General features: G+C 46.5%; 1 protein-coding gene across 2 annotated transcripts in view; it reads left to right on the top strand.

Annotated features, from left to right (window-relative positions):
- The first annotated feature begins 2782 nt into the window (after positions 1-2782).
- Positions 2783-14534, top strand: part of Ltf (lactotransferrin) — a 29508-nt gene continuing 17756 nt past the window's right edge. For both annotated transcript variants that reach the window (XM_026390031.2, XM_026390032.2), the window contains exons 1-6: positions 2783-2825; positions 8147-8313; positions 10369-10477; positions 10738-10920; positions 11281-11428; positions 12300-12355. In XM_026390031.2, coding sequence (XP_026245816.2) covers positions 2783-2825; positions 8147-8313; positions 10369-10477; positions 10738-10920; positions 11281-11428; positions 12300-12355 — 706 coding nt within the window. The remainder of the gene's footprint in view (positions 2826-8146; positions 8314-10368; positions 10478-10737; positions 10921-11280; positions 11429-12299; positions 12356-14534) is intronic.

Below are 14534 nucleotides of genomic sequence, written 5' to 3'. Positions count from 1 at the left end.
TGGTGGAAGTTTTTTTTTTTTTTTTTTTTGAACAAGGGATTGAACCCAGGGGTGCTCTACCACTGTCTACCACTAAGCCACATCCCCACCCCTTTTTTATTTTTATTTAGAGACAGGGTCTTTCAGAGTTGCTTAGTGCCTCGCTAAGTTGCTGAGGCTGGCTTTGAACTCGTGATCTTCCTGCCTCAGCCTCCAGAGCCACTAGGATTATAGGTATGAGCCACAGTTCCCTGCTGGGTGAAGATTTTTGAGGAAGACTTTGCGGCCTTTGTCTGGCAGGCTTTGTGGAAAGATATGAGAGATGCCAGGCTGAAGGGAACAGATGAGTTGCATTTCAGATGCATTAAGCATCCAAGGGACCTGCAAAAGTTGCTGTCCAGAGGCATATGGACATAAGATGTTGCCCTCAGGGTAGAGGAGGAGGGCTTCATTTATGCCAGAATTTCTGGCCGCAAATCCAGAGTGACATTTTGTTGTCCCTCAGATAATTGATAATTGGGCTCATGCTCTCAAGCCTTCATTGGGTTGCTTATTCTATCTGGAATACTCTACCTGTAGGAATCCTGCCTGCCTTTCAGGTACCCAGGTCAAATGTCTTTTTCAAACTCTTCTGGAGTTCTCATGGTGGGAGAACTCTTGATCCTCCTCTGGGATCCCACCCTGGCTTGGTTTATGCTGCCTCACCTTTCCCCAGGTTGGGCCGTGTGCCAGAAGCCCATGCTTCTACCTCCTGAGGGCAAGGGCAGACCCCTCTTCTCTGTGTCTCTGATGACTCCCATCATTTCTGGCATGAATGAACGAATGAATGAATGAGTGTTGAAAACAGGCCAGAAGACCCTCAATTGTCTTTCTACAGACGCATCTTCTAATCAGCTTCTTGGATATGACCTCAGAGGCTGGAGACTGCTCTGTCCTGTATCTACAGGAGAGCATCTCTGCCCTGGGGCTGGCACAGCAGGTCCAATGGGAAACAGACAACCTTGTTGCTTGACTGGTCCTGCCTCCAGGCACCCCTCAGCTCAGCCTCTAGATTGTGGTTCCAGCTTCTCTGTTCTCACTAACACTGTAACATACAGACCAGCGTCTAGGGGCTTCTGACCTCCCAACTCATCTTTTTTTTTCCCCCTAACTTGTACTCAGAGAGAAACCTGGGTTATAATGTTTCTTAATACTTTTATATGAAAAGGCAAGGCCTAGTTGCTAATTCAGGTACAAAAGATGCTTCGGCACTCCTGAGGGTTAGTCAATTTTGCATTTCTTCATCATTTTTTGAAATGACTTATTGCAATTATTGATGAAAGAAACTTTCAATGTTGCGATATCTTGTTTCCAAATGAGAGGTCCTGGATCTATCACCCCAAACCCCAGCAGGTCATTCTAGCACCAAACCCCAAACCGCATTCTTGCACCAGGCAAGCAGGACCCCCTGATCAGACAGCACCCTCGTGCCTTGGTGGGATCCACATCCAGGGATGGCCTCTCAGACTCAGGCTGGACCCGTTTCTCCGGGCTGAGTGCCTACTGCACACCTTCCCGTGTAGTGCCGGCTCCCTGGCATATGGCTCTTCTGCTCCAGGAAACACTTTTACTACCGAGAAGTCAAAGCAAGGTCAAGACCTGTCTTTCAGGAGAAGCAAATTTTAGAGTCACATATTGGCCAGACAGAGCCATCTAGCCTAGAGAGTTGCTCCAGTGATCTATGACTTCCCTCAGGGTTAGTACCTGGCTTCTTCTCTTGCTGATCTCTGTATGTGCAGAGTTGCCATGTTCTTGACAAGGCCCCCAGTGTTCCACTTCATGCGTGAGCACTCCACTTTAGGTGATGCTCTCCAGAAGGCGTATTTAGTTTTCTTCTAATCAATGACATGCACCTGTGCCCTGGAGACTTTTGGGCTGAGCCCTTGTGTACGACATGGGTGCATTTACCAGCAGCATTCTAGCTTCTGAATTTTAAAATGGCTTCACCCCCAAATCTGACATGGATGAAAATGAGATTGAGGTTCCCATCTCACCCCTCATACCACTATTACCTAAAAAGGAAGAAAGCAAAGAAGAAAGAGGCAAAGAAAGAAGGACAGACACACAGAATATGAGAATGCAAAGAAAGAAGGGAAGAAGAAGAGGAGGAGGGAAGAAATTCAAGCCATAGGGCATCTTCCTCATTGGCCAATGATGTGACAGGGAAGTCAGCATTGGGTGGTGGGCATTCTCCTCTGGGGGTTCCTGGCTCTGTATTCTGGGAGTTGAGAGGGAACCTGCCGGAAACCTGTGTCGCCCCAGTCTCTATTGTCCCTGTCAGCTTTCCCTGCGCACTGCTAAACTGGGGCTGGAGCCAGGGTGGAAGCGAATCCACCTGCCAGCTAACTGGGTCCCAGTCACTTTGGACACTCTCACAGGTGTCTTAAGTCGCTCCGCAAATAAAGGTCCTCTTGCTGTGTCCCGCCCTCCACAAGGCACTGAGACACAAGAGCTGTGACTCCCCAGGACTTGCAGTGGGAGGGAAAGAACATCGCCAGAGGCCGGAGAACCCGGGCTGGGGGAGCGGGCTGGGTCTCCTTTGGCTGTGTGGAGTCGCCCAGGTTCCGCTCCTCCCCTCCTCCCCCCAGCGCTTTTCCTTTAGGAGCCCGACGCCTCTGGCAACAGGTAACCTGGTGGGGAGGAAAGGAGAAGCTTATTGGGCAACAGGGCGGGACCCGGTGAGGTCACCAAGCCTGGATAAAGGGGCGCAGGAGAGCGAGGAAGTCAGAGCCTTGGTTCTCCAAGTCGCCTTAGGTCCGCAGACATGAGGCTCCTCTTCCTCGCCCCGCTGTTCCTTGGCGCCCTTGGTGAGTGCCCGGGGGCGCGCACTGCCGGGACTGTGGGCCTCCGGGACGCTGCGCGCTTTGGCGATGGGCGCGCGGATCTCTGCGCTTGCATCCAGGAAGGCTGCGGACTTGTGGGATGGGGTCCGCCTGTCCCTGCATGGGACAGTTTGGTCCTGGACAGGCCCAATCTGCCTTAGGAAAGATAAGGATGTCCAATATTTTGGGGAAGGATTTGGAGAAGTGGCAGAGGGCAGAGACACAAGGATGGGCTCATACTCCTAAGCTTGGGGTTGTGCGATCCCCTCTGTTCTCTCACCTGCTCCTGGAAGTTGGGATGGGGTATCCGTAGGCTTGATCAGAGATCCCAGATTCACAATGTTCTTCTGGGAACTTTGTCTTCTTGTGTGCACCCATCCTACTGTTGCACACCTTTTATACAGGAGGAAAGTGAGGCTCAGAGAGGGTGAGCAATTTACTTAAGACACACAGGAGACCTGAGTTTAGATCCTAGCTCCTGAAAGGACTGTGTGACCTTGGGCAAGACAGAACCTCTCTAAGCCTTTCTTTCTTCGTTTCAAAAACGACTTAACCATTTTTTTTTCCCCAGGGTTATGAGGAAGCAGCTAGGTACTAAAGCTAAGCTAAAGTGTCTGCTCACCTCCCATGGCAGAGGGGGCAGAGGGAGTGCAGTACCTCCTCATGAACCCCTTGTGTGAGACACTTTGAGAGGGGAAATGACTTATTTCCCCCCTTGAAATGGGCCCAGAATAGAAGAGGCACAATAGAAGGGACCAAAGAGAAGGCTCTAAACAAATGTTCTATGCCAGGTATTGCAGATATTCCTGGGGCGTTTTAGGGGGCACTCAGCAGGGGTTTAAGCTATAACTGAGGGGCTTCTCGCAGTGCCAGAGGGGAGGGTCCGAGGCAGAAGCTGCAGCAGAAAGGGCTGTATCAGGCATCAGGACCTAAGCAGTGGGTGGGGTGGAGTGGAAGCCCAGGTGTCCTGCTTTCTCCTGACTTAGAGCATCCGCTTGGGGCTGGAGCTTCCTGCATAGGAAGGGGGTTGTGTTGGTTAGCGGGCAACGGTGATGGTGCACCCCCAAATGCAGGGAGCGTGAGCTCACCCTGTGCCCCGTCCTTCTGGACTCTTTCTGCCAGTGGATATTGATCATCCCTCTCTTCTCTAAGGCAGATTGGGTCTGGCCAGGACCAAACTGTCCTCTTTCCCTCATGCTCCCTCCGGTGCGCCATGCTGTACTGGGGCTGGGCAGGAGGGAGGACTTGCTTGCCTGGTGATGGTCCAGGACTCCGGCTCAGTGTTGCAGCACTGGGCTCCATTTTTATTTGGATTTTTGGCTCTCTTGGCTCCTACAGAGAGGTCTGTAGTTTAAATGATATAACCAGTGGGCTGGTGGCCTGCACTCTAAAGCGCCATTGAAATCCTCCTCTTCAAGGAAGAGGAGGTGGCAGCTGCTCTGTGGGATTCCTGCTCTGCTCTCCAGGGCTGTGTGTTGAGGCTGGCAGGGTTCTGGTGGGGTGGATCCAAGCTGGATGCAAGCTGTGGGAACAGCGAGTGGGGAGCCCCTGGAGTCATGGGTTAGAAGGAGCCAATGAAGATTCCCATCTGGCCCAGCAGTGTGCCTGGGCCCTCCTGTGAGCCACGGGTGAGTAACTCCTGCCCCATAACTTCAGCCTCAGTTGCCTCCCTTGGAGAAGAAGGTGCTGGCAGAACTCACAGTACAGAGAAACTGGGAGGATGAATGGGAGAGAGGGTGTGAAACGCTGAGTAAGCACCTGCCACCGTACACACTTGAGACATTAGCTGTGCGCATGCGCCCATCATTTTTGCTTCCTGCAGTGCCCCCAGTCTAATCACTAGCTGGACCTCAGGACCGCCCTCGTGATTTGGTATTTGTTGTTGTTATTATTATTATTATTATTTTTAGAACACTCGCCATACTTGGGTCCCTCATTAAAAGGGCCTTTTGCCTCTTCCGTGAGAGGGGAGGTGCAGTTCTATTTACCTTTTCCTCTGTGTGACACAGAGAGGTGCGTATACAGTAGACATCCAGTTAATACTCATTGAGTCACAAATAGCTGAATTGGATTGGGTCAGTTCTCCCTGCAGAACAGTTCTGTGGAGTTTCCAGGGCTAGGTGGCCTCCTCTGGGATTTCCCAGGGACGGTGGTGGTGGAGGAGTGTGCCACCTGGTGCCCCTGCTGAGTGGGCTTGGGAGCTGCAGGTCTCCTGCCCCAGATCCCAGAGTTCCTCAAGGGCCTTGGGTGGGTCTGACTGTGAGGGGATGGCTCAGAAATAGGGGGCGCCAGAGGGCAGAATAGTCACCCCAGAGCATAACCAAAGGAGAAGAGGGCTCTTGGAATCACGTTTGCTTTCCTGAGTGTACTTTATACATCATTGAGTTCATCATTAAAACTGTTTTGGGTACAATTCAATGATTTTTGGTAACTTTACTGAATGGTACAGTCATCACCATAAATCTCTTAATTTAAAACATTTTCATTTGTTTTCCCCAATAAGAATCCTTCAAATCCATGTACAGATAATTCCCATTCCCACTCCATATCAGGCAACTACTAATCCACTTCCTATCTTTAAATTTACCTTTTCTGGATGTCTCATGCAAGTGGTCTCAGCATAAATGAGGCTCATTCATGTTGTAGTACCTATTGGTAGTTCTTCCTTTTGATTGTTGAATAATATTTCATTACATATATGTACTACAATGTCTAGCCATTCACCCATTGCTGAATGTATAGTTTTTTTCCCTATGTTTTTGCTATTCTATTTTTTGGGGGTGGGGGTACTGCAGATTGAACCTGATGATACTCTACTACTGTACTACATCCCCAGACGTTTTTTATTGATTGATTGATTGATTGATTGATTGATATTTTTTAAATACATGACAGCGGCATGCATCACAATTCTTATTACACATATAGAACACAATTTTTCATATCTCTGTTTGTATATAAAGTATGTTGACACCAATTCATGTCTTCATATATGCACTTTGGATAATGATGTCCATCACATTCCTCCATCATTGCTAACCCCCTACCCACTCCCTTCCACTCCCACTCCTCTGCCCTATCTAGAGTTCATCAATTCCTCCCATGCTCCTTTTCCCTACCCCACTATGAGTCAGTCATCTTATATCAGAGAAAATATTCTCCATTTGTTTTTTTGGGATTGGCTAACTTCACTTAGCATTATCTTCTCCAATGTCATCCATTTACCTACAAATGCCATGATTTTATTCTCTTTTATTGATGAGTAATATTCCATTGTGTATATATGCCACATTTAAAAAATACATTCATCTACTGAAAGGCATCTAGGTTGGTTCCACAATTCAGCCATTGTGAATTGTGTTGCTATAAACATTAATGTGACTGTGTCCCTGTAGTATGCTGTTTTTAAGTCCTTTGGGTATAGACTGAGGAGAGGGATACCTGGGTCAAATGGTGGTTCCATTTCAAGTTTTCCAAGGAATCTCTATACTGCTTTCCATATTTCCCAGCCCTTTTTAATTTTAAGTCAGTTTCTCACTTAGTTGTTAAGGCTGGCCTTGAACTCACTATCCTCCTGCTTTAGCATCCTGAGTCACTGGGATTATAGGTGGGAGCCATCTTTCCTGGCATGTTTTTGCTATTCTGAATAATGCTGCTGTGAATACTAATGTGTGAATCTTCATGCAGACGTTCTTTCTTTCCCCACCCCCCCCACTGGGTATACACCTTCAAGTACAACTATAGGGTCATATGGTTACTCCATGATTAACATTTTGAGAAACTTCCCAACCCATTTTCCACACTGGCTGCACCATTTTTCACTTTTAGCAATGCATGAGGGTTTCTGTTTCTCCACAACCTTGCCAACATGTGCAAAAATTGTCTATTTTAGCCATTATAACCATTCTAGTGGATGTGAAATATTACATTTAAAAATTTTGTATTTTACTAATGACCAATAATGTTGAACATCTTTTCATGTGCTTATTAGCCATTCATATATTTTCTTTGCTGAAATGTCTGTAATCTTTTATCCATTAAGTATTTGATTTTTGATGTTATTATAAATAAAACTATATATAATATTTATTTATTTAAAAAAATTTTTTTTGGCACTGGGGATTGAACCCAGGGTACTCAACCATAGAGCCACATGCCCAGCCCTTTTTTTGTATTTTATTTAGAGACTGGGTCTTGCTGAGTTGCTTAGGATCTTGCTAAATTGTTGAGGCTTGCTTTGAACTCCCGATCTTCCTGCCTTAGCCTCCCAAGCCACTGAGATTAAGGACGTGTGCTACCATGCCCAGCTTATAGTCTTAATTTTATTTTTAGATTTTTCAGTGCATGGATGCAAAATGTTATTGATTTTTGTATGTTAAAATGTTGTCCCTTGACCTTGCTGTAATTACTAGTTATAGTATTTTGTTGATTCTTTAGGATTTTCTCTGCAGAGGCTCATGTCAACTGCAAATAAAACTGTTTTACTTGTACCTTTCTAATTCTGATGGCTTGCATTTCTTTTTCTTGCCTTATTACTGTGACAAGGACCTCTAGTGTTGTTCCTGATTCCCTTGCATTGTTCCTGATCTCAGGTAGAAAGCATTTGGCTTTTCACTATTTTAGCATGATATTCATCATTGGTTTTTCATAGATGTCTTTTTCAGGAAACCAGATAAGCAAGTCTGATCTAGCCTCTTCCCTAATTCTAGGCTATAGCACCAAAGGTAGACTTGAAGGAAAGTCAGTCTTTTTGCACAGAGGTAAATGGCAACAACACAGGCTTGGTGACCCATTTGGCCCTGCATGTTGAACCACCGTTCACTGTGATTATGCATAGATTCAGATGTATTTTCCCTTGTTCACTTAGCATCTTCTGGGGGAGATACTTATAGACACAACAATCAGTCTCCTTAAGAACAGTTTCTATATCTGTAAACATGTATAATGGTCTCTTTCCTGCCCAAGACCCAGGTTCAAATGGGACAAAGCAGCTAGAAAGATCCATAAACTGATTTGAGGGATGGATTGTTATCATGTTTTCAGAGATAGCAAACATGTCAAAGTCATAGGAAGGAAAAGGTTCTATTGCTTTTAATTTATTGAGAATCACAGACTTCTGGCCAGGGCAGAATTTCTGTTAGTCCAGCAAGGTGTCTCCTCTTGAGGAGAACAGCTGGACCTAGCCATGGTTGCAAAAGGATATGGAGCTGCTGAGAGTTCAGAGTCTGGAAGATTCCATCAGAGGGTGATGTGGTCACCTCCATAGACATTGGTGGTGCCCTAATACCTCGGCCTCTTTCTCCCAGGAGTGTGTTTGGCTGCCCCTAGGAAAGGCAGCGTTCGATGGTGCACCACATCACCACCCGAGGCAACCAAATGCTCTCAGTTGCAGAGGAATATGAGAAGAGTGCGTGCCCCACCTTTATCCTGTGTCAGGAAGAACTCCTACCTTCAGTGTATCCAGGCCATTGCTGTGAGTCAATGCTATGGGTTGGGTGGGACCAACCTGGAGGGAGGGAACAGCAAGGGCAAGGAATGGAATGTGATAGAAAAATGTGCTTGCCCTGTTTCTTCTGCTTTACCTCTCAGACACTTGTAGGTTGGGAGCAGTTTGGGTTAATATAGGAGCCTCTGAGAAAGAATCTAGTATTGAGAGGCCACGTGTGGGGTAACTGAGGTCTCAACATACGTGGTTAACAGCTCTTCAACAGTGAAGCATGAGCAGTTCTATTTGATGAATATGTAACATGGACAAAAGTCAAGGTTAAGCCCTTGAGAAATAAACCTGTCAAGGTCACATGTAAGTGCCACATCACATTGCTGGGACAAGGGCCTGCCAGGGCACTGGGCATGAGAAAGGTATTTTCCCAAGACAGATCCAGAGACAGAGAGAGAGAAAAGGATATCACGAATGGTGCATGGTTTTTGATTCTTTTTGTTTGTTGAAATATAGTAATTTTTAAGCCAAAATAACTTTGACTCACTCATTCAATAGATAATGCTCTGTGTGCCAGCTGGGTGCTAGAGCCATGTATGTGTGACTCCAGCACAGAGTGGACATAACTAGTGTAGGATTATTTTGTAAATATAATAGTTATTAGAATTCTTGGAGGGGAAAAATCTCTTTGGATGAATGTATTAGGTGATTTTTTGACACTTTGTAGATGAACAGCACTGAGGCCCCCTGCTTATTTAAAATGAAGATTCCTAGGTCTTTTATTTTAATATCTAAACATCTGTGAGGGGGGGCACAAAGTCTTCCCTTTTAATAAGAGCCCCATTTGAAATCAGTACAACATACCATTCATCCAAATGCTGTTGAGATAGATTAAATGGTTAAAAATAAAACATATTATTGAAATGCTACGGGACAGATTAACCTAGCAGAACTACAGGGAGAATAGAAATTTTTTAGCTTTTGAACTCTGGAATAAATCATGAAAGAAACTGACATTATAAAATACAAAAAAAAAATAATTCATAGCCGATAAAAGCATTTAAGCAAAATCTTAGAAAGCACCAGAGTGAATGCATATACACTGGCTCTGACAAATGGTTACTATTCACACTTGATAAAGAACCAATTCAAACTGATAGGAAAGAGAAGCCTCTAGAAAAATGCATGAGCAGAGCATCAGTTGCAACATGTGTCCCTTACTAATCAGACCTAGGTGATTTGTTAGCACTTGGATTTTCTAAAGTAAGAACAGTTTGTAGACTGACCTCTGGTCCTGCTGGTGATTCTACAGTGCCCCCTGGTCCTCACAGGGCATTATGGATCTTCTGGAAGACTGAATGGCAGCAGCATCCAGGGCCATAAAGAGAAATGCGCTCACTGCCATGGTGACTTCCACCCTGCTGTGACTATCCCAAGGACACATGTCAACAGAAGGAAAAAGCTGAGGGCAAAATATTCATATAAAATAGTTTTACAGTCAAAAATTAGAAATAGTCCAATAATTGGGGGAAATCCTTAATAAATTTGGGAACATCCACATTATCATACAATATTATACAGCCAATAAAATCCACAAAACTCTGCAGAAGTAGAAAATGCACGCAGTTTCAGATGACCAAAGCGGGCCACAAAATGTGATTGGAACCACAAGGCAACCAGGTGAAACAGGTGAGCTGTGTCAAGAAGGAAGAATGTGGCTGATTACAGTCATCTTAAGATATTGTCGTAGTTACATTTTCTGTTTAATAAAGAATGTAAAAGAAAGAAATATGAAGCATCTAGAGGAAGCATCTAGGGCGAACAGAGTTTAAACGAGGGAGTGATGATACAGGTGGGCAGGTACCTAAAGAAGTGGGCATAAGCCAACCCCCTGGAGCTAAAGGGCTTGGGTGGTACTCACTGCCCAGAGAGAGGGACTCTTGACTCATGCCATCTCTTACAGGACATGTGGACATGACACCCTCTTTGAAGACTCTTCTGCCATGGAGCCTTTCTGAAGTCCTGAGATTCCCCACTTGCCCCACTTTGGCTGGGTTTTCTCCTGAGCTGATCTGGTGTCTTTTCTTTTAGAAAAATAAGGCAGATGCTGTAACCCTCGATGGTGGTTTGGTGTTTGAGGCCGGCCAGGACCCCTACAAACTGCGACCTGTAGTAGCAGAAGTCTATGGGACGGAAACAAGTGAGTTGTCCCCAGGGGGCCTGTGGCTTTAGCCTGGGCTCTGTGGAGTCAGAGCAGGACAGCAGGCAGAGGTGGGGTCCTGCTTGGCTCTGCACTTCAGGAAACAGCATCTCTAGGCTTTTGGGCTGGATGAAGGCTGTTGCAGACAGGGGAGGGGGAAACGTGTCTGGCTCCCCACAGAGGCTTGATGGTGGTGGTTGGGGGTCGTTTTTCTCCCTCTGGTCTAGACTAAGACCTTTCCATTCTCTGCCCCTTTTCAGAACCGCGAACCTACTATTATGCCGTGGCCATTGTGAAGAAGGGCACTGGCTTCCAGCTGAATCAGTTACAAGGCCGGAGGTCCTGCCACACAGGCCTTGGCAGGACCGCGGGCTGGAACGTCCCCATAGGGATACTTCGTCCATTCTTAAACTGGGTGGGGCCCCCTGAGCCCCTGGAGGCAGGTAAGTTGGCTTGGGGATCCTGGCTGATCTCAAGCAGAGGTGTCTCCTCCAGCTAGTTACACAGACAGGCCCCTTTGGGATCACATAGGTGACGGTGTAGGGTGGAATCAAGGTGTGTGTGTGTGTGGGGGTTAACTGCTGGTGCCAGGCACTGGCAAGGCCCAACCACCCCATAGCTCTTGGGAGGTGGCAGCTGAGCATGGGGTCTGCAAAGGTGTACCTCCCTGGGCTCCTGACCCGGTGCCCCAGGCTGTCTGTCCTGCAGGGTGGAGGAAAGGGCCCTGGGGACACCGCGGGGAGGTGTGAGTGCTGTGGCCAGGGCTGGCTTACATCTGTGGTCTACTTCTCTTTGTTCTACAGCGGTGGCCAGGTTTTTCTCAGGCAGCTGTGTTCCTGGTGCGGACGGAGTACGGTTTCCCAACTTGTGTAGCCTGTGTGTGGGAACAGGGGAAAATAAATGTGCTGCCTCCTCCCAGGAACCGTACTTTGGCTACTCGGGTGCCTTCAAGTGAGTGATGTTGTCTTCTTCCCAGTGGCCCATGGGCCACCCAGCATCGGGCCAGGACGCCTTCCATGGGCCCAATAGGGCTCAGCCTGCTGGCAGGGACCATAGAGGAGACAGAGAACCTGAGCCCAGAGAGGACCTGACCTCGCCCAGTGCATGTTCTTCTCCAGCCCCAGAGCCCCAGCTAGGCTCCCACCTCTACACCAGCCGGAAAGGAATTTGCCCCAGCTGTGGTCCTCCCAGCTTTCCAGAGCAGCCCAGATCTGACGAGCTCTTCTGTTGACCTGGGTTCTCCTGCTGGCTGCTGACCCCTCCCCTAACCATGGTGGAGTCTTACTGTGAGATGTCCAGGCTCAGGCTCCCAGCTGGGCAGGATGGCCACTGTATCCAGGCTGATGCCATTCTGCCCTGCCCAGCCTCTCCCCAATGTGGAAGGGAGTGAGCTCTGCCTGATCTGGGCCTGCCTCCCCCTGTGCCCCTGCCAGGGCTGAGCTGCCCCTTCCCCAGTCATCTCCTGGGGCTCAGGAGTATCTGCAGAAAGCGATTCCCTGGCTCCCCACTGGCCAGGACATGTTTGCACACTCAGTCCTGAGAGAAAGAGACACCTGGCCAGGGTCACCAAGCTTTTACCCTTGAGGGTAGAAGCTGCGAAACTCTTTTACATAGAAAAAGGCAGTTACACCCTTTTAGCCCTCAGAGAAGAAGGTAGGGGACTCTGGTGGGCACTGGAGCCCTTTTTGAGAAGCTACCTGGAGGGGGCCCCAGAGCCCTGTTCCCTTTGAAGCAGAGGTCCTTAGAAGCCAAGGCCAGGGAGGAAAGGGTGGCAGGGAAGGGCACCCCGGGGCTCATCGTCTGGTGCTTTCTCATTTCACAGGTGTCTGAGAGATGGGGCCGGAGATGTGGCTTTTGCCAAAGAGAGTACGGTGTTTGGTAAGAGCCAGGGCTCTCCCCCTTTTATCTTATTTCATAATTCTGACTGTTCAGCTAATTAGATTCCTTAATGCGTGGCGCACTGTATCAGGTTTCCCTATGGGCACAGCTCTTATTTTATGTTCTTCCATATTTTAAACCATCAGTGTTCTTTCAATCTCCCATGCCCCCCTCTTTCTCTTTCCCTCCCAGAAGCCCACGCCAAAGTGTTTGACATGTGTCCTCCAGGATGAACCTGGTTTTGCAAAATAGACGGTGCTGGTTTGTGTCTCTGGGTTCAAGTTCATACTTGAAGTAACATGAGTTACTGAGTGTTAGAAATCAAGCTGCCCCTGAGGTTTCCTACTCAGCATTTGGGTTTAGAGATGTATCCATGTTTTAGCATGGATGTGGTTCTAACAGTTAAGGAATGTGCCCTGGAGCACACCCACTAGATTTTACCTCTCTGTCACCCTAGCGAAGGACAGATAGGGAGTGTGTCTCTTCTCTGGCACACACAGCTACATGTCTGACCTCTTACTGTCCCACAGTGAAGCATAATTTCTGGGTACAAACAGGTTGATCACTCTACTGAGGACTAACAGGGACAGGCCACTTCATTCCCCAGAACCACTACAGACACCCATCACATTCACCCTGGCCCACCTGGATGGACTTTCAGGATCTATCAGGATTTGTGTTCTCAACAACCCTCTGCAAATATCCTCATTTCCCCACAATTTCAAGTTTGTTTTTCCCATACATATATATTTGTTGTTCAAATGAAGGTTGTAAAGCAATCCCATTGTTGGTTTCATTTGAACTTCTCTGACATCCTGTGAGTTGATTGTCTCAACATATTTGCTGGTAATTTGAGCTTCCCTTTCTTACTTTGTAAACTTTGATATTTCCTGTTGAGTTTCATGCCTTCTTTCTTCATGACTTCAAGTCACACGTAGGAGGCCTTCTATTTAGTTATCAAACCACTGTTGATTTTAGAGTTTAGGAAGATCTTTTCTCAAAAATCTGCCAATATTGGGCTGGGGTTGTGGCTCAGTGGTAGAGCGCTTGCCTCGAACATGTGAGGTACTAGGTTCGATTCTCAGCACTACATAAAAAAAAAAAACCCAAATAAATAAATTAAAGGTATTGTGTCCATCTACAACTAAAAAAAAAAAAAAAAACATTAAAAAAAATCTGTCCATAGTGCTCTCTGAGGAATGGAAGTCTTTCATATTGACAGGCTCAAATCCCAGTTTTGCCTTGTTGATCTGCGGTTTTAGGGCCTTCTGAAGATGCCATCTTCATCCTAAAAAATCACAAAAATTTCCCATAATAAGATTAAAGATTCCCCCACCCCATGCACATGTTTGTCTACATGTAACCCACCTAGGAAATCGGGCATGAATTTAGCTTAGCTTTTCCCTCTTTATGAATGAGATGATTTCCCCTATATAGCAACAACTATAAAAAAAATTTCCAACTTTTCCCGGCTGGTGTGAGGAGCCAATTCTACATTAGATTTGTGTACATCCACCTGGATCTGTTTCTGAGCTATTTCATTGTATTGGTGCGTTCATATGTTCCTATTTCCCTGACTTGCAGAAGGTCTCACTACCTGGTAGAAAAAGGGACTCCCCTGCCCCAATAACCTTACTCTCTTTTTCAATTTTTCCTAGTTAAAATTTTTGAGATATTTATAAATTTCTTTAAAAATTATACTTTGTTTTGATTGGGGTTATCTAGAATTTAATTTGATCCATGAAAAATGGACTTATCTATAATGCTGAGGTGTCTGATCTATGGTGATGTCAAATCCCCCCACATCTCTTTTTCTATCCTTTGATAGAGTGTAAATTTTTTCTCACTGTGTCATACAATTTTTAGTCTAATTGCCAGTTGGTAATATAATGTTTCATGTTATTTTCTGTTGGGTTATTGCTAATAACACTTGATTTTTGTGCATTGATATTGTAACTTGTTTTCCTTCTGAACTCTCTTGCCCTAAATTTTCTTCTTCTTCTCCTCTTCCGCCTCTTCCTCTTCCTCCTAAGTATGCTTAACCACTGAGCCACAGGCCTAGCCCATGTTATACTTAATTTAGTGATAGGGACTTGCTAAATTGCTTATAGTCTCACTAAATTGCTGAGCCTGGCCTTGAACTTGTGATCCTCTTGCCTCAGCCTCCTGAGTCCCTGGG

The sequence above is a fragment of the Urocitellus parryii genome, chromosome 3, assembly GCF_045843805.1.
Source record: "Urocitellus parryii isolate mUroPar1 chromosome 3, mUroPar1.hap1, whole genome shotgun sequence".
Classification (NCBI taxonomy): domain Eukaryota; kingdom Metazoa; phylum Chordata; class Mammalia; order Rodentia; family Sciuridae; genus Urocitellus; species Urocitellus parryii.
Note: the sequence above shows the minus strand (reverse complement) of the source record. Positions and strands in the feature narration are given on the sequence as shown.